The following is a 21,588-nucleotide window of genomic DNA, read 5'->3' as shown; positions in this document are numbered from 1 at the left end:
TTATTGTCTTGCCCACATCCTATATCAAGCACTAGAATTAAATCGTTAGCCATACCTTGAATTTTGTAAACAGATGTACGGCAGCCATGACTTGGTATAATATCTCTGTTAATTGTATGCTATAATACATTTATTTATACGAACCTAAGAATGGACCAGTCAAGATGCAAGACTTTACCCATATACGAAGTGCCAAATGAATCTTAGTTTTTTGGCAATTTTTTTTCCAAAGCATATCAGCTTTCAGCTCAGGTGAGCTAAAACAAATGAGACCCAGGGAAAGATTATTAAATCATTGGTTTCTTTCACTCTACAGAACCTTTCATAAATAATCAGGCATTTATCAAATTTGCATCACAGATTTACATAAATGTAGCGTTCCGTTCAAAAAAGCCGACTTTGACAAAATGACTGGTTTTAAACTTAAAGCAGCTCTTGACTTATCATCAACGTATCAAGATTAAATCATAAAACTTCACCCGTATCTATTGGGCGTGATAACATTTTGATGTAATTAAAATGTTCATATTTTTATCTTAAAATTTTTATAATGGATAAAAATGTTAAACAGAGTAGGTGCAATGCCATACATTTAAAAAGACAGAAAACTATCAAATGTCATACTGTAAAGTTTTACGCAAAATATACAAAGCTTAATACTATTTGTTATATTAAAAAACATCCAGTTTTGTAAACACAGTTGCCAGATACAAAGTTCCATATTTAAAATAAATGAGATTTGAAAACATTAGATAATATTAAACTATCAAACTGAAAAGATAAGAAACTTGCAAATGATAAAAAAAATCTAAATCAAATTAAGTGTTAACGAACATTAATACTTAGTAAACAACCGACGTAGCCAAAAACATTATACAAGCTCAGTTTACAAAACAAAGGTTTGTGGGCATCGTATCTCTATTGTACCTGGTTGTTCATGGCATTAAAATTCAGGTTACTCATAACAAGTACCTTAGAAATGCATTGTAAATAAATAATAATGGAAAAAAGGATTAAAATTTGTAAACTTAAACAACTCATATGGAGATCATGCTTCCTAAATCTAATACTTTCTAAAAGTTTGTGAGATTTTTGTATTTATTGTATTACAGTAAAACACGCTTATAAAGAAGTCCCAGGGACGGGCAATAGTACTTTGTTAAAAGCGTAATTCGTTATATCCGTCAAGTTTACAACATGAAATAGAGACTTGGGGAATGAAATTCACTTTGCTGTAAGCGTCAATTCATTATAAGCGTGTTCGCTATAACCGTGTTTTACTGTATTGTATTTATACCTATTTATGTACAGGACCACCTCGACAATGACCATCTAAGCTGTCAATGTCGATGATATCAAGGAGTTTTAAGTAATCTCTCATTAATGTTGGAATATGTAAGCTATCAATGGCTGGAAATATCGTTGTATCCTTAGTACTCTTCCTTAAACGTTCTCTTATTGCTGATCTACACATCTGTTTCAAGCTGTTTGGTTCGGCAACATTTACACCAAAACGTCTCAGTTTTTCTCTGATGACTCGATTGCTGTGGTCGACACTTGTGAAATGATACCCAGCCGCCAAAAACGTCTCCAAAATAACGCTAAACTTGACACAACCACCGAAACACGAATAGCGAGTGTGTCTAGAAAATTGAAACCAGACATCGCTTATGTTATACATGTTTGGATCCACACCATGCTGTAGAAGTAGGATTGCACTGTCACATTTGAAATTAAGACCAGGTGAAATACTCGATGTTTCGTGTATGGGTTTGAAGACTTTTCCTCTCCTATATATTTTGGAATAAAAACACGAATTAATCGTTACAAACGTTATAAATCTAAACCCCAAAACCATTCAGAGTGTCTTATCTTTCATTAATAACTGCTCTCGTATGAGTGTAAACATGTTAAAGTTGTGTATTCAACACAAACATGCTTTGTCGAAGGTTGGATCTCATAAGGTTACCTACGTATAAAATAAAGTATATGTTCGATATAAGATAATAAAATTACAATCCTCTTGAATCCTGTACCACCATTTTTTGACATTGCCGTCCTCTAACAAATTAGAGGATTTAGTTCTTATTGTCATGATATCCATTTATCAATATATAGAGTTTCGTTTGAAGAAAAGATGAAACCGGCGTGAAATAAATAATTTGTATGTAATGATTAAGCAGTCTTTAACACAGGAATAATTCTGAAATCTAGATCTGTTTAAATAAACAAGCATTCTTCGAGCATTGCACAAGAAATACATGTTCCCTACCGGCACCCACCCACGCCCTAATTTTAAAACAATTGTATTTTGTGATAAATAGGTCGGGAGAAAATTATTTTTAAACGTACAAAACCAAAAAGTATTAAAAACCGAGTCGTTTTGAATGAATTTTTTCATCAACTTTGAATTCAGCTGTATGTTATAATCTTAGGATTCATTTTGGGTCCATTTGCGTAAAACAACACACCGGTGTACATGTGAACATGACCATAATTGCGAGAATTTTTCAAAAATAAATAACTTTAACACCTGTTAATAAAAAGGGAATCGTAGTTGAACTCAATGAATGAAAATTTCTGTTTAATGGAATGGTACAGATAAATTTGCACCATAAAATTTCATCCCGCCTCTCAATGTCTTACCTTTATTTATAGGAACACTGATCGAGTCTATAACTAACCCTATCGTAAATAAGTGCTTATTTAAAATTGATAAGTAATACGTAAATACTTGAGGATAAAAGTAACAAAAGTCAAATGTTCTCTGGAGGGCACACATGAGGCTGCACATTAAAACCAATTTAAAAAACTAATCAAAATGTAACTATAATCGGGCCATTATACATATATCATGCAAACAAAGCGAGGCCATAATTGGGGTAGGGATGACCAAGGGGTCATGTGATGTCCTAGTTCACAAGGAACAACAATCTCTTTTGTTTCACTTCCGATGATGACTGGAAATGACAGACGACATTCCCTGATTGTGCATTCAACAAATCATATATTATATATAGATTTTCGTCACCGAAAGCAAGATTTTTGTCTTGCCAAAATGGCCGAGTGATAAAAACGGTTGCCGCTCACTGCTAGGTAAGTGGGTTCCAGAGGTCTTAACTCCAAGGCCGGGCAAAGGAAGAGCTCCAAGATGGTGAATTTCCCTGTGCTGTATGTATATCTATTTCATTCGCTATGGGTAGATATTAGTGTAGCAGCTTCAGCAAGATATTTCACTTGTGGATACAAGCACCAGATTTTGCATGAAGGTTCCTTGAACATTACTTGATCAAAAAATATCATTGGCCATTCAAGTTTTAGTCATTTTCAAGATGGCAGTCTCTTATTTCAAAATGGCGCCTTTTTTCATAATGTTTCATTTTAAATATTTCTGGGTAATGTTTTTTTTCTGTGAAATTATGAAGAAATATTTGTTGTTTAATATAATTTGATGTTCATTTCATATATGAACACTCTGCGCATGCGTTTAAAAAGATGCTGCAGCTCATTTTTAATGTACATGATCTAATCGTCTAAGCAGTTGCACTGCAAAGAGCAGTGCAAAATAATTCGGACTTGAAACAGTTGCATTCCCCAGAACAACTAATATTACATCAACATTTCAGAATTGAGTGTCAATTAAGGGTGTCCGGATCAAAGTCACTCAACGCCAGTGACAGGGGAAAATGTGTCATGTCCAAGGGGAACATTTCACACGATAATAGTATGTCCAGCTTGCAATACAGATCTCTTAATATGCTCTACAATTAATCTTGAGGGATCGAGGGATGCCATTGTATGGAAGCTGCTTACGAGCAAAGAGGCCAAGATGCGTGTCATTTACTGTATTGGAAGTGCAAGACCGAATGTACATGATGTGTACAAATTCTTCTGGTTTATTAATTATATGTTCTGTCACACTGTCATAAGGAGAACTTAAGAATCTGAGTACCTCTGTTATGTTTTCAAACACATTTCAGCCTGCCATTCTGTCATTTTACCTGTCTCAACAAATGCGAACTCTGTATCCCAGTCCGTGAATGCATGAAAGAATGACAATGCTTTGATCTTGGACCCAGTGATCCAACAATGATATGAACTGGTATCCATCGCAAATACTTGCCCTTTCCAAATGTCACCCATAACTCATCATCATTTTAATCATCAAAAACAACCACACCAATAACAACAACAATCTGTATCCGAACCCACTGTGATTATTGAATTGATAGTACTCACGTCTGCATGTTTTGCATTTGCATTTTGCATTGATTTGCATTTTTTCCTTTGTTGCAACTATAGTAGTTTCTGTCGTAATAGTAGCAGATACGATTTGGTCCGCTTAAATCCAGATGGTCTTGTTTTGTTCTCGTTACACCGAAAAAAAGTGTTCCAGGAGTTTGGCGGTCTAGTGTTTCTAGTTATCTTCCGTCTAGATCTAATGCCTCTTTTTCTTCTAGTTTCACCTTCAAGTTAATGGTTATCATCTTTGTAAACATCGAAGACAATAGCCTTGCGCAAGCGAAGTGCGCTAGGATAATGTCATTGGCATAGTTATCAAAGGTTTGACATTGTTCGGTTGTTTTGAATTGACTATAATGATGGACCGTCAATAACAAGTGAGGGAACTGTCGGTACACTGTTTGGCAATACTTGACTAGCTTCCAAAATAGGCATCGACTAAGATTTCACACAAGTATTCAAAAAATCATTTTGAGAAAGCGAGGGGGGGAATTTCTGGTTTTATATTCCAAAAATTCTTGTAAATCTCATTGCTCTGACAGGAAATAAAAGTCTAGATAACAGGCTACAGTCATCTTCTAAATTTGCTAACTATGTCTTTGAAGAATCAGCTTTTTGTTTGGAAACTTTACCATTAGAAAAACTGAATCACTGAATTTTTCAAGCATAGCCATTGCACAAGCCCATGAGCAGAACAGTGCAATTGTAAAAGGTGATGATGGTGCGATATTGCTGACTGTCAAAGAATCTAGAGGGTAGGTAACTGGAAACAGTAGACTTGGAACTCTTTTTTTGGTGTATCGAGAAAAAACTGAACTATTGGGTTTTTAGCAAACAAAATCGTATCTGTAACTATAACGACAGAAACTACTATAGTTGTAACTAAGGAAAAATGTTGTCAGTAACAGAGCTATAGATACAGACTTTGTATCATCTTGAAACCATGAAGAAGCTGACATTTGTATGTTCCTACATACAAAACATGAAGCCTTGGGTAGTAACAAATCAAGTTCGGATACAGATTGTTGTTGTTATTGGTGTGGGTGTTTTTGATGATTTGAGGGTTGATGAGTTATGGGTGAAAGGGCAGGAATTTGCGATCGATACCAATTCATGATAATATTTGGTCAGTGGGTCCAAGTTCAAAAGCACTTTAATTCTTTCATGCATTCACGGATTGTGATACAGAGTCCGTATTTGATGGGACATGTAAAATGACAGCATGGAAGGCTGAAATGTGTTTGAGAGCGTTGCAGAGGTATTCGGATTTTTAAGTTCTCCTTGTGACTGTGTGACAGAACATATAATCAATTTGTACACATCATGTATGTTCGGTCCAGCACTGCTAATAGAGTAAATGACACGCGCCTTGACCTCTTTGCTCGTAAGCAGCGTCCGTACAATAGCATCCCTCGATCCCTCAGAAGCTGCTCTTGTAGAGCATATTAAGAGATCTGTTTTGCAAGCTAAACATACATTGGGTCGGTTACTATGTAAGTAATAAAACTCACCATCCCTTTCCAGATAGGGTTGGGATAAAGATTACGGTTTTCAGATTTCACACTGGACATCCTTACCACCAATGGCGGCTTCATGTTAAGAACTACTGAAATGTTGATGTAATATTAGTTTTTCTGGGGAATGCAAATGTTTCAAGTCCGAATTATTTTGCACTGCTCTTTGCAGTGCAACTGCTTAGACGATTAGATCATGTACATTAAAAAATGAGCTGCAGCATCTTTTTGAACGCATGCGCAGAGTGTTCATATATGAAATGAACATCAAATTATATCATACAACAAATTCTTCTTCATAATTTCACAGAAAATAAAAACATTACCCAGAAATATTTAAAATATCATGAAAACATTATGAAAAAAGACGCCATTTTGAAATAAGAGGCGGCCATCTTAAAAATGACCAAAACTTGAATGGCCAACGATATTTTATGATCAAGTAATGTTCAAGGAACCTTCATGCAAACTTTGGTGCTTGTATCCACAAGTGAAATATTCCATCCACTATCCGCTACACTATATATGTTAATTTGAGTGTTATTGCAATGTTTGTGCCTATGCCTTTTGAAGAACATCTATTTACGCATTTTTGTCACATTACATTTTAAAGGAAAAAAACTTGGCGAACGGAGGACCTTAATATAAGAACTGAGCAAACAAAGAAAGTTTTCAAACTTGTTTGGAAATCGGAATGGGGACAGAATGACTGACAAACTGTGATAAAGACGAAATTCTCTCCCTCTTTTCTGTTTTCGCATAATAAGAACGAGGTGATATTTTGAGAATATAATCTGTTATAATTACCCAAAAAACAGACAAGGTCCCCATCTGGTTGTGTTCAACTTTGCCCCGGCCTCAAGATAAAGTTCCAAGAAGTGTTGTGGGCGGTAACAGCCTTTATTATACCGGGAATAAGTTCGTCTAACGTGATCAAAGATACTGTACAATTCTTCCTCGGGTTCCTCAAGTTCGACACACTGCCGACGACCTTGAAATCCATTTACATTTGCCCCTATATATTCAACAAATATATAAGTTCATGACAAGAAATAACGCTGAATAACAAACCAAACAACCCCCCCCCTTTTAAAACATTGTGTTAATTAATTGAGAATTTTAAAAAAATGATGAACATAGAGTCAAGTAAAATTATTTGATTTGAACTTACGAACAACATATTATAAAACATGCATTGAGAAACATTTCATTACAAAATCAGACAAATTACTAATTGTAATGATGATATAGATCATTGATGAGATCTATAGAATAAAGATTGTCAAAAAGAATTATTCCTTTCTTTTATTTCATTTATATGTAAAACAAAAAAAAAAGGGAAAAAAACGAGCTCTACCTGAATTCAACAATAATTTGACTATCTCTGCATCTCCAACATTTGTTGCAAAATACAATGGTGGGACACCCTCTTCGGACGGAAATTGCATATCCCTAGGACGAACTTGTAAGTTTACGTCTGCACCAAGTTTTATAAGATCAGTGGCTAGTTTTAATTCCCTATACCTGAAATTCAGTTGGAACATGTATTACAAACAGCTGTCCATCACGTTGTTACGTTATTTCAAAACTTTTCAAGCACAAAATAAACATAAATAAAATCTTGATAAATTTAATCAATTTTTTGAATAATCATCTATGACATAATTTGACAAATGTCCCATTTATATATATATATATATATATATATATATATATATATATATATATATATATATATATATATATATATAGAGAGAGAGAGAGAGAGAGAGAGAGAGAGTATGATAAGGCTAAAATATGCAAACTAACAATCTGTTATAAAATGAAAGGAAATAAAATTAATCCTTTCGGAGAAGATATGTGATATAATAGCATCCATATGCATGTTATATAGATGCCTTTTGGCTCGGGCTCATCATTCTAATCGGCTCGGTATACAAAACCTTTTCAAAATCAACTGGGGCTAAAAGGTAGCAAAAAGTTTAGCTCGTTCATATTTAAAAAAATTTCTTACAGTCTTTTTAATTTAAAATTTTCCAAAGGCAATAGTCCAGCCACTATCATTAATGTATCGGACATCAATTTTTCCCTAGACAAGTCCAACATGTTTTTGACCATAAGGCAATCAAAGGACGACCAATTTGGCAGAGGCTGAGAGGGGGAGCTTTTTGCAAACTTTGACTAAAGTTTTCCAAAGGCAATAGTCCAGCCACTATCATTAATGTATCGGACATCAATTTTTCCCTAGACAAGTCCAACATGTTTTTAACCATCAGACCAATTTGGCAGATGGTGAGAGGGGTAGCTTTTTGCATTGAAAAATCTTCCAGTTTTCATTGTCCAGTAAGGTATATGTTAGCCTTTATGTCCATGAGGCCCTTAATTAACAGTCTATTATTCTGTCAATTTGATGGTAGCCTATTCACTAGATTTCAGTTCTCAGCAGTTATAAATAAAGCCATTAGGCCTAAAGCGCTAGGACTGCATAGCCATCGATACAAAGTACATTCTTTTCGGATAGGGGCTGCCACCGCTGCATATCAGCAAGGTTGCCATTCAGATTCTATTTGAGAGTCAGGCAGATGGAAATCACAAATTTGTAAATCCTATATTCGTTGCCCTATTAAAGTAGTTAGCTGTTAAACTCTCTGCTTTCAGATTCTGCAGTATGGTGTGTGGGGTCTTCCATTATTAAACATGTCTTTCTGGCAGCCATGCTTAGAACAGGAGGGATTAACTTGGGGTTGAAAAAATTGAAAATAGAAATATGGTGGCAAGGTTATGCCGGATTAAATTTCACTGACCTATGAAAAAAAGGTCATTTATCTTACTAGATTAGAGTAAGCCCCTGACTTTCTTGTTAATCATTGTGGGGGTAATGATTAAGGTGACTCTGACTGGCTCCTCGCTGAGTTGATAGAACATATGTCCAAGAGCATAACCAGCCTACCGAAGACTAAGTTAGTTTGGTCGCAAATATTGCCACGCAAGTCTTATAGATATTCTTCAGATCTTGAAGCTATGGAGACAATAAGGCAACATCATGTCAAAAACAGGGCTTGGGGCATATATTAAAACAAAGATATTATTGGGAACATCAACCAGTTTTCGGGGCAATGGTAATGTGCATCTCAATCCTTTGGGTAACAACAAATTCTTGAGTGACATTCAGTGGGGCCTTGAATATTTCCGGAAAGGGCTTGAGACCGTATTTCCGGCCGAACGCCAATGAAGGGTTATTTCACATACAAACAATGCAACTTAATACTAAATAGGGTATCCCTAAAGCATTATAATCATAAATTTAATAGATGGCTTTTGGTCGTGGGTGAGTTGAATTGGGCTCCCCTTGTGGGGTAACCTTAAACCATTCAACTAATGTGACAAGTTTGTGTAAATAATTAACATATATATTGTTCGCAGTTAACCCGGAACAATCAAATACTATTGATTTGATGCTGCTGCTCATTTTGCTTCTTGCTGCTGCTGCTACCATCTTACATTCTAATTATAGACATTCAAATGTTCAAACTGCTTTTATTGCCACGACCAAAAACGCCAAACAGTAAAAATCTAATTACACAATTACTTGTGTTTGGTAATTTCTTCCATATAGATAATAGCTTCTATATGCAAGTTAATTTTAAGACACAATTATCTGTGTTTGGTAATTTCTGCTATATAGATAATGTGATTTTGTTTGTTTATGCACCATTTTATTCCAGGCATTATATAGTGTACAATTAACTCACATGCAGGCTATAACTAAAGGAGTATATTCTTTGTAAACTTCCATTCCATTCTCCTCTGTATATCCAAATATTCTCGTCCATAAGGTTACCTTATTTATGATAAGAGTGTCGACACTTTTTAATCGCACTGTAAAACAAAATCCTTAACATAAATCATATAAAATAAAAATAAGAATATGAGAAAAATATTTAAAAAAATTTTTATATGTAAAATTGTCTGTAAAATTTGCCAATGATTGTGCATGATTATAGATCAACGTACTTTTCAATTATTTACTTACGATTTTTTTTTATTTGGTCAAATTTTCCTAGATTTAGGGATATTAATCATAGAATTACTTTGTTTGCAATCAAAAAGCATTTTGGTTTTCATTTTTTTTAATGATTCAAGAAGTATTTATTCAATGATGTTTGAATACAATGAAAAAGAATTGAACGGGTACCATACCTGTACGTATTTTGTCTTACAGTCAAGGAACACTAAACAATGTTTTTGACAGAGTATAAGTCTGTAATGCATGTACATATAAAACTTTGTCCAGTGTGAGATTTTTCTGTTTAACACCGTTTTATTTTTTTTTACAAAGTCGCTATTAAACATGAAAAATACAACGTTTGCTGTAATAAAATGATAATTGATGGAATGCGCTAATCCATGAGGTAATTGGTTTTTTTAACTTATTAATTTCAAATATATTTATTGAAATAATACTATGTGCTTCCTTTTTTTGACTTGCATTGGATGTATATGTAGCACTCGGACGAAGGCGTCATAACAATGATTTAAATGAAATGAGATTATGACTCAGAGTTTACTCACTGGGCGTGTTTAGTTTGAGACATGCTATTTATTATGGTACTTTTATTTTTATGATTGAAATGAATATAGAATTCATAAGAATATAAATTTTGAAATGTTGTGGCAATCTTTTTTCATCAGTAAATAAATTAAATTGCAACTCTTACATGCATCTGTTTCTCACATTCATGTAATACTTGATTAAAGATATAGATCTTTGTATAACAATCTATATGGAACAGCAAAAAATCTAAATCGAACGAAAACGTATTATGACAAAGGGGTGTATATATACTGAAGAGATTCTGATCAGAAAATACATGTAACACAGTTAAGACATGTTTTGTTAATTTTTTATTTTTTTTAATTGTATTTATTTTACAATATATCATACCGATAATTTAATTGTATTTAACATTATTTAAACCTCTGCGTTGAGGAGGATCCATGATTTGACGTCAGGGGCCGACAGTAAAAACCAGTGGGTGTGGGGTCAGCTCTGAGGCCCTATTTGATCGAGGGCAAAGCCTTGGTAGTGGCAGAGGGGATGGAGCCCTTAGCAGGTCATGAATTTTAGAGATTTTACAGGGTACAGATTAAAGTTTCGTAAGTAAACATTTGTACTTATTCTTTCATGATAAAAAAAGATATTCAAAATTACGATTTGTTAAGAAATGCAACCAAGCCATCAGAAGCTGCTTCTGCCTTGATTAAATTCTAGAAACGTATACTTTCATTTCTACATCTCTTTGATTAATAAATGGGTGTAAATTATATTTATTTTAAGATTCTAATGTTTAAAACACTGTCTGTTTGGTTATACTTTCTTACCATTTTAAAATGTAGATGATTTCAAAATATACTGCAAAGTGCAAATATATCAAAGAAAATCATCATAAATTGAATGAGGAACCTTGAACTTTGGTGGAACATTGTCATAACTAGTTAAATCATTGTTTACTTTCATAGTAAACTTTGTAATAAAGAATAGTTAAGTGATAAGAAACGATGTAACATACTTACATGTGTACTTACAAATCTACTGTGCAAGGTTTGATTACATTAAACATGTAAATTAAGTCTCTTAACATTGGAAAACATACTATCACAATCGATCAATTGACTTAAGTGGCTGATACATCATGTAATTCATTGTAGGAACTCTGTTTTATAGGTTTTCTTTATATTACACAACTGGACACACAGGATTTCTATGTAGAAAAGCCTTTAGTTTCTGACAATGTCGATAGTTAGACCCACGAAACGTTTCATTTCGTTGGTATCTTAAATTTGAAAACTGAATCCGCCACTTTAAATAAAAATATTGCTGAGAAGGGAGCCACATAAGGTACATTGAACAAACTGAGCAAACATGACGATACATTTTGCAGTGTTTTTTTTAAACCAAGCATTTAATTTGCACGTTCAGATTTGTGAAGTTATACTTGTACTCTACATGTCCGGATCTAGATGGAAGATCATAATGAAAAAAAATCCGAAACTCAGATATCCTCCCACCCCCCAACCGACAGAATATTCATACTTATTAATTCTGAATTCACAAATAACCTAAAATAGGGATCAATTCCCCCTTGAAAACAAAACATTTCCTCGAAATCATACCCCTTAAAGAAATATCCGGATCCACGCATGCTAAACACTTGCATGGTACAATGTACTTTAAAATGTAGAATTACAATTTGTTTGTCTTACGTGAGTTCCAGGCGTAGCTTATTAAAGCGTCCTCAAGTTCTGGTGGTTCACTTAGGAAATATTGCAAGATGTTTCCCATCTCCAAGCTGCAAAAAAACCAAGAAAGTTTATTTGAAATCTATTTATCAATCAATTATATAATTAATTTGAGATCAAAAACCTCTTTCAGTAAAGAAAAAAACTGGAGCGCTTTTTTAAAAATAAGATAGAAATGCACACCTTTTATTCTTTAAAATTATGTATTTTAGACTTATACATGATTGTACACTTGTCAGGTGATATCTCAGAATGAGTCAATAAATTCAAATAACTTTAACCAAAACGCTAGAAATTCTTTTAACGTGAATAATTTATTTTTTTAATTTTCAAAAGTAATTCTTAATGGAGAGACATTTGAAAATTTCTACCTATCTCTCACGTAATTAAAAAAAATTCAATATGTATATATAACACGTAAAACCGTATTTTTTTTTTAAAAACGGAAGATATCTTTCAATTTGATACACCTTTTATATGGTCAATAATTTGTCTACTAGTTTGTAAGGACAGTTCTTTTTATTAATAGCGAGCGCAGCGAGCCGGCGCGAAGCGCCGCTCGCGTAGCGGGCTCCATAGACAACGTGTACGAACGGAGGAAATTCGCTTTGTAATCTGCACATTGTTTAAAGACAATTTTGTGGACCCGCGTGAAAACGTTCTACTATCCCAGTGATCCTTTGCGGTGCATAGCAACATGGCGGAACAGGAAGCGTTTCTAAGGAAAATTCTTACCTGTAAATCGCATACATTATTTTCATTTACCAATAAAAAAGTCCTTCAAAAACACCAAAGTATGCAACCAATATGCTTACCTAAAAAAAAACCTGTACCTATCTGAACTTTTGCTGACATATGACGTCATTTCCTTCCCCGAATTTGTCCGACAAATTTACGAAAACTGTCGAGCGCAAAAGAAAGTTAAGTATGACGTCACAGTGATCTCGAGTTTTAATTTCCTGCGATACATTTAGAGGTGGATCAAGCATCTGTATTGGATGTTATGTGTAGGAAGTATTCAGTATCAGTGTTAACGGTGACTCTTTGGCTGATTAGTTTTGTTTTGATAATTTTTTGCTTAGTAAATACACATGTTCCATGCTAAATTTACTGTCATATTGATCCAATCATATATGCATACGTTAGGTAGGTGACAAAAATTATTAAAAAAGAGAAGTCCAATTATTATTAGATCTACGTGCAGCCATGTCATTCTGTAATGAATAAATAAAAGGAAAACAATTGAACTGTTAAAATATCTACATGTATTTGTTATAGTTGCATATGTGGTCAAACCTTTCAAAAATATTGGATATCATACACTAAAAAAGAGTGAGGGCACATGTCTACATATAGAGCGTAAACAAAATTGATGTCACAGAGGAAAATAATTAAAACACAGGTAACAGCAAGGAACAGAATGAAAAATAACACAGACAGACAATTTATTGTTTACTGATTTTAATGATCGATAAAAAATAATTGTATTTACTTAAAAAAAAACGGCTTTTTGTTTATCAAAATATTTTAGTAAGTCTGTTTAACATTGTATTAATGCTCAGTGGTAGTTTGTTAAGTGTAAAAGCCTAGGAAGGGACCATTGAAATAAAAGTTTGATAACTTCGAATTCCTTGCGGTGGTAAAAGTTTTCGAGACAAAGCCAAAGTTTTTTGGTTAGGGAAAGTCCACTGGTTGCATTTAACAATGATTACAGATGTGTGGTTTCTTCTGCGCTCGCCCCAATGGTAACACCGTAAACCATATTTAATATCGCGCGCTTTATAAATAGAAATTACACGACCACCATGCTCTAACAAGTTTTCTGCGGGAATGGTAATGCAACTCTCAGGGGTGAATGAGGAAAAAATTCCTCTGATCAATAAGACGTCACAATAAGCAACATGATGTCATATTTCACTCTAGAAACCTTATATTAAGAAACTCGTGAAATTTTGTCACTGTCAAACAGATCATATAATCTATATATCAGTTTAATCAAATTTGACCTTTCGCATAAAGGTCCGGTCAAGGTCACAATAATTTCCCTCAACTTAAAGGAAGATAAAAACGAATGTAGTTATCTGCAGTTATATAGACATCTGTTTAAGGTATGAAGTTTCTATTCTTCAATGCAATGAAAGAACATTAGAATGAATATAGTTATCTGCAGTTATATAGACATCTGTTTAAGGTACGAAGTTTCTATTCTTCAATGCAATGAAAGAACATTAGAATGTCTATCAGCGTATACTTATTAATCGGAATAAACATTAAAACTTAAATGCTATTGTTTAGACCGCATTTTCTCTAATTTTCTTAAATTTTGAAGATATTTCTATTATGTTTGATGCTCCCAATATTACAATATTTTTTATTGTTACACAAAAATCTATTTATAGAATGAGCGCTTAAAAAGCTTATTAAAATGTAATTTGAAAGGCCAATCATATTTTAAAAACATATTCTGAACTGCAAGTATCTTATCATTAGTTCATATTAGAAAAAAAAAATCAAAAATTAATGTTATTGTTTTCAAAATGCTAAATAGACTCATGAATCTACAGCAATACTGAATTGCAAAAACATGATATTTTCCTACGCCAACGTTCCGTCAAAAATATTGTATTTAAAAGTTTGATTACTATTTCTATGGCAAGTTGTATGATAGTAAAAAAAAAGAACGAAAAATATGATATTTTAATTTTCTTTCATCTTGATTTAAAGAACATTAATTTTCATCAATTTTACTTTTGACATGTCGAAAACCAGAAAGACTCTTTCCTTTACTGTGAGGTTCTACCATTGCACGACAGCTTCAAAGAGCGACAGGAGCAGTAATAAAATCCATAATGAACATTCACTTGATATTAACATTTAGCATTGTTTTCATAAAAATAAACATTTTTTTTTTTAAAATGACAATAATATCGACGATAATTAAACTCGGAGTTGCCTTAACCTACCCGCGTATGTATTAAAAACTTTTATTTCTTGGGGTTTATGTTTGTCGGTATGAAAATTCCTCTTGGATCGTATGACGTTATTTCGTTGGTTGCAAGTCCGGAGAATTTTAGTAAATATAAAACAAATGATGGTAAATACGTTTGTAGGGAGGGTGTAAATATATGGGCAAGGGTTACCCACGAAAGTCACGAACATTGGTCCTCCACGAAGAGTGATGATTCCACAGCATCGAAAACAAATTATTTTTCCGTCTGGAGATTTTTTTCTTGAACTATTGATAAAACGGGTTTCCATACAAATATGTTTGTATTAGATGAATGTAAAATGAATGATGATTTTAATTGATGACTTAACACGTCTCTTTAAGATTTATTTGAGCAGATTCTTGTAAACGATATTTTTTAAAAATTAAAGTTTTCAAGAAAATTTAAAATAAAGCTTACATACTTACATGTTACTAAGATCACAGGAGATGAAACTGAAAATAGTTTTGTGCAGTATAATTCATTTGTTTATATAGTATATTTCTGCAATGTGTCATACCATGTCATGTAACAGTCAGCGAAATTCTATTTTTTGAAATGACAACTATTTCCCCACATGCATGACTACACATATGATATATGAATTTGTGTTTTATATCCCTTGGAGAGCAAAGTGAAAACAAAAATGTTACGTGCACCGAAATTCTCTCCATTTTTTTTATTCTTTTGTCCTTTCCTTTATTTTGATAAGTGTATAGCAGCCATGACAGAATATAATTTCCTTTTATATCAACAAATTCAGTTTATACAAGCCCCGACAATTCACCGGAAGGTAAACCAGGATGATTTTAAGTAATGTGAAAATATTATTAGTCAGTATAATCTTTAGTTCATTTCTGGTAAGCTGAAACATTTGCTAGAGACTCAGAGCAACTGCAAAGTATTTGCAACGGCGTTTTAAGGTAGAATAAAACATTTTCTATTCGACGAGTTTATGTCTGAACCGGATGACACGACCATTGTTTATATACTGCCAAAAAAAACAAAATATCAAATATTTGTCAATATTACTTTGTTCAATTTTTTTTTTGAGAGAGAGAGAGAGAAACACGTGAAATTTAACGTATATTAATAGCACTTGATATAAAGGGGCTAGTCAGAAGGACATTCAATGATAATTGAATCACCAAAAACAAAAATCAAAAGTTATTCAAAATCTAAAACTTTTAGAGTCGTACAGCCGATCATAACAGGAGTGAACAAAGAATACGTTTAATTACAATCAACTACAGCATGTACATATTGTTGATCATACTGTAAACATTGGAAAAATGCATTCGAATTTATATTTAGTGGACAATTTCTCAATCTTTCCTTTTCAGAGCTGGCTAGTTAAGAGATTTTTCTGATAAAATAAGCCTACATGTTAAACGGAAATTTTTATAATTTTAAAGGTTCAATCTTTTTCGTATTTTTCTAAAAGTAACAAATGAGCTTGAATTTGGGTTTCTTCTTTTCAAAGAAAAAAATATACAGGAATTCATAAAAGTATGGGAAGTTTAATAACCTATGAGCATATTTATGGCAAGTGGCATTTTGGGGACTTTAAAACGACTTCTGCTTATCAAATATAGAAACATAAGTTCCTAACCATCGGCATCTTTTTTTGGGGGGGGGGAATAAAGAGAGAGAGAGAGAGAGAGAGAGAGAGAGAGAACATTTTTTAAAGATACTAGATACACTCTCCTATTCATCTTCAAGGAAAAGGATTTGATGTATGGAGGGGGAGGGGGGGGGTCGTATAGATTTTTAGGTCAATCTGTTGGTTTTTTAATTGTCTAATCCGTGGGGGGGGGATAGGTAGAACCAAACAAACTTCTACCTTAACGTTAATTTTGTTTATATTACCACGGTTTTCAAATATGTTCCCCTTAAAAGTGGGGGACTCCCACACATATCAATTTTCTACATGTAAGCTTAAAAAACAGTAGGAGGGACAACCCCCTCTTCCTCCTGATGATATGTGCCTGATATATCAATTTTATAAACAAAATGTGTTATTCCATTACTTTAGACCTTGAAATCAATCACATGATAATGGTATTGAAGTTAGTGACTATTGAGATATTTAAATAAAAAAACTATATAAAAAAAGTAGGTTTCGCCAAAAAAAAGTGTAGGTCTATTTAAATATAATGTCAAACTTTGTAGTACGACGTACTGATACTTGGTCTTCAAAGAAATTGACAGGCAAATCCTAAATACATTGTACATGAAAGCATTTATTCCTTTCTAGAGAACGTAAAGCCGCGCTCGAATCTACGCGCTCTACAATGATTGCATCCTAATTATTGGTAAATGGTATAATTTAACACACGAATTTTTGAATTGTTCTACTGTTTCTGTGGTAAAGCGTTATCATTTAAATTTGCACATTTATCTAAAATTTGTTTACACTGATGACAAATATAAGCTGTAAATAAGGAGGATAAAATTCGTTTGATGATCGATAACTCGAGCTAGAAAATAAGGATTTCTTGATGGCTTTCATCACTAATTTCTTTGGAGGAAGAAACGCGACGCTTTGTAGAGATACTGAGTGCTGACTTACAAATCCAGCAACTTATATTCGTGTGTGACGGATGTATTGATGTAGGATTTTATACTGTTGTGTCTTTTTTGTTATAATTCAAATTAATATTTGATGTAATAATACTTCTGAATTAGAAACAGGCAAAAATGTCAATCGTTTGGTATTGCATTGAAGATGGATTTTTTTTAAATTTGGGGTCGTGTCTTTTTTGAAGACTTTATAGGTGCCGAATTGGTACGGCTGAGACTGCAACGGAGAAAAAGGGCAAATGAGAGTAATCCTTACAGATCAACACTGTACTATGAGAACTTAAACTAAGATGTAAACGAATTTTAATTACTAGTATTATTTATTGCTTTAAAGTAATGTATACGTTATATTATTTTATATTATCAGGTCATCAAACACTGTACCTTTTCAAAAAATGGAAAGAACAGATTAAGGAGGTTCTTTGTTTCGAAATATTTATTGACGCTTTTTGAAATTGAAAACAAATCAAATTATGTTCTGAACAATTAGCTCTACAATAGATATGTAATGATTATGCCTTATTACAATAAACGTTGTGATGAATTAGATTTGGGTGGGGAAAAGGGATAACCTGACTACCCTTGGAGTAGAGTACTCCAAGATTATATATTAAACAGCTGTTCTGTAGAGTCAGGGAGAGTCGTCTGGAAACAGCAGAGAAGAAACTTACGATAGAAAGAAAGAAAATAGAAAGAAGAGTTGAGAGGTAGGGTTAAATAGAAACTAGTGGCAAGAAACCCAGGGAATTGAGATGAGGTGCTTGGTGTAGTCAATCTGAAGAAGATTGAGACACCAAGTACCTCTCTCTCAATAGGAACCGGGTAAAGACACACAGTACAGAAAACCCACTTCACATATTATCCCCATTTATTATTGACAGTGATTTAAACGTTACCCAATTAGAGAAAAATTATTGTACCAGTCATTATTAACTCAGGGAGAGTTAAAGGAAAATTGAAGCTGCTAGATTCTTCAATATTTACACCAAAACTTCTCAGTTCTTCTCTGATGACTTGATTGTTTATGTCGGCGGTAGTAAAATGATACCCAGATGCTAAAAACGTTCCTTATAAAGCGCTTACCTGTAAACAGTCATTATTCGAGCAAAATCAACTGTGTCCAGAAAATTGGAACAAGACATCACTGACTTGATACATGTTTAGATCCACGCCGTGCTGTAGAAGTGGGATTGTCGTGTCACATTTAGAATATGGTCAAGGAATATCTTAAGTCGTTGGGATTTTGGCCTGTACAAATTGAGCGTGTTTTACTTTACAAAATGATATTAATCTGTTCTAATTTCAAACGTAACGTCGAGCGAATTAGAACGTTTTTGACAATGGTGCATTGTGACGTGCAAACCAGGTTATATAAATTGGACACAATTTTTTTATCCAATTAAATGCCGCGTTACAACCAGAATTAATATACATGTATTCATCGATATCCATTCGACTCTCTCTCTCTCTTTCTCTCTCACACACACACATGCGCAAGGTAATGTGGCGGTCACTGTGCTTATTATGGAAGTTCATTAAATATTTTACTGGGTTATATAACAAAACTTTTTACCAGTGCTGGCTAAGCCTTATTATTATGTACTCTATGCATGCGTTTGCCATAATAGGTGTGCACCTTCAGACTTCTGTCACTTACCAGTCTACTAAGCTAAGTTTAATACCATGCTTTAAACAAAGAAACATTTGAATTTATTTATAGGACAAAGTGTTTAGATTTGATTTTATTAGAAAGATTTTCTCATAATTATGTTGTTTTTTGGGGCTTTCTTTTTGCAGACGCAATTTTAATAGCTAAAATTATCTTTAAACGATAAAGAACGCTGCATACGCCAAAGCGAAGGCAGATGTGCGGCGGTGCAAAAGCGGGAGTGCGAAGTTGCAAAGGCAAATGAGCGTTTAAAGTATCATTCCTTCGCCTTCATATCTTTGCTGTTCGCCGTCGCGTCTTTGCACTTTCGCACCGTTGCCTTCGCATCATCGCATTTTTGCCATCGCAACTTCGCACTCTCGCTCCCTCGCCCTAAAGGCGAAGTGCGAATTTCAAAGTGGCCCCATTACGGAACACCATACATAACTGTGAAATTCAGATTATTTTCTCATTAAACAGACAAGGTCCCCGTCAAGTTAAATTGTGATCAATTTGGCCCCAGCCTCCAGATAAATTTCGACTAAGGTTTGAAAAGACGCTTGCAGCCGATCACAGTTCACACACCGGGGATAAGTTCTTACGACATCAAAGATACTGTACAATTCTCCTCAGTTCCTGAAGATTCAAACACTGTCGACGACCTTTAAGATTATTAATAACCGGCCCTGATGTATAAAATAATGTTAACTTTATTTAAAAAACAACATTAATCAAACGCAAAGCAATAATGGAATTATGAAGTTAGGATATTGATAGAACAAATATGCAATTCTTCAAAATACAACATTGATCTAATCTGAAGAAAAAAAACACAATGAAAGGCATAACAAATAAAATTGTTTATTTGATATTATGTTACATTATTGTTCATGTACAATTTAGGTAAACATATATATTACTGATCGTGAAATGAACTCACAGGCGTGCTATGATTAAGGTAGTATATTCTTTCTGAACTGTTATTCCACCCTTCTTTGCAAACAACGGAAACCAAACCCATGATAACCAAGTATAATCTATACACACAAAAATCTACGTTAATTCTGATTAACAAGGAAAATTCATATGTTTGGTTACTTCTTGAAGCTACCTTTAAGTTTAATTCGATCACATAACAAAATTATCAAATATTAAACAATGAAAAATATTTATTTTCCTGTCAAGAAAGTTACATGCCTCCTCATGATCATCAATCTATTACGTGATTTTGACAGCTAAATCTAGTTTATCATACACAAATTTATGAGTGTCTTACTTCCATAATTGTTATAGTTTCACGAAGGATATAGTTTTTTTCAGTAAAGCAGAAATGTGTCCTATATACGAATACAAACAAAAGAACACAAAAAAACGAGCGTGTGGGCATGTATATTTTACTTCCATAACAATGACGTAGGCCAATGAGTTTTCCATATAAATCTTTATTTAGTTCTTGTATGCAGTTAGTTATCCAATTAAAACATGCAAAAGTAAGGTTATTGTAAATGACAAACGTATTACATTGACATGATACATGTATACATTTCAAATTAACAACCGTTAAGCATATTATAAATTAAGACGGATATATAATTCTAGTAAGCAAAATATAACGATCACCTGATTTCCCGCAGACATGCGCATTTGGGGTCGCTTTTACTCTTCCTTCATCAATATTCATGAAAAGGAAAAACTTTCCAAAGGAAAAAACAAATGAAAATGTATATCGTTGTTATGGGATGGAATTCACCATTGTATTTCAAAAAATGAAGGTAACTTTTATAAGGAGACAAACACATGCGTTTTCATTGTGATTCAAACGTGACGCAAATTATAGCGTGTATAGCATTAAGGGTTTAAAAAGTGCATTTTCAAATACTAGATTGTCCTTAAAAAATGGTGCAATATGCAACAAAATGATTTCTAATGAACGTATTTCCCTACAATAAACACAAGAAAATCAGCAAAATGATCATTCAATGACGAAAAACCATAATCGATGGACCTTTTAGAGGAGTCGTGCCCTAAAAGTTAAAAAGTTAAAAATCAGAAAAATTATATTAAGAAGCCGAAACGCCCTTTGGATTTATAATAACAATTTTATCATTTTATAACGTGGTCCAGAGTGTCGGGTCTTAATAAATTAACACCAAGTTTGGTTGATTGATGTCTTTTATTTCAAAATTCACATAGCACAGAACTGTGGGCACATCATCTTACTATGATCTTTCTTGTATAATCGTCATACGTTTGTTTTGGTTTCTTAATTCACTTAAAACATTTGGAATGCTACAGACCATATTAACGAGGCCGG

General features: G+C 33.4%; 1 protein-coding gene across 1 annotated transcript; it reads right to left on the bottom strand.

Moving 5' to 3' along the window:
• Window positions 1-597: 597 nt before the first annotated feature.
• On the bottom strand, window positions 598-15,518 carry LOC128158877 (uncharacterized). The gene is made up of 6 exons (XM_052821850.1): window positions 15,472-15,518; window positions 12,021-12,106; window positions 9,509-9,635; window positions 7,114-7,280; window positions 6,564-6,771; window positions 598-1,790 (listed from the first exon to the last, which is right to left on the bottom strand). Exons 2-6 carry the CDS (start codon window positions 12,097-12,099, stop codon window positions 1,298-1,300), a joined length of 1,074 nt encoding a protein of 357 aa, XP_052677810.1. The 5' UTR covers window positions 12,100-12,106; window positions 15,472-15,518; the 3' UTR covers window positions 598-1,297.
• Between the last annotated feature and the right edge of the window lie 6,070 nt (window positions 15,519-21,588).

The sequence above is a fragment of the Crassostrea angulata genome, chromosome 8, assembly GCF_025612915.1.
Source record: "Crassostrea angulata isolate pt1a10 chromosome 8, ASM2561291v2, whole genome shotgun sequence".
In the NCBI taxonomy this organism is placed as follows: domain Eukaryota; kingdom Metazoa; phylum Mollusca; class Bivalvia; order Ostreida; family Ostreidae; genus Magallana; species Magallana angulata.
This window is presented reverse-complemented; position numbering and strand designations above follow the sequence as displayed.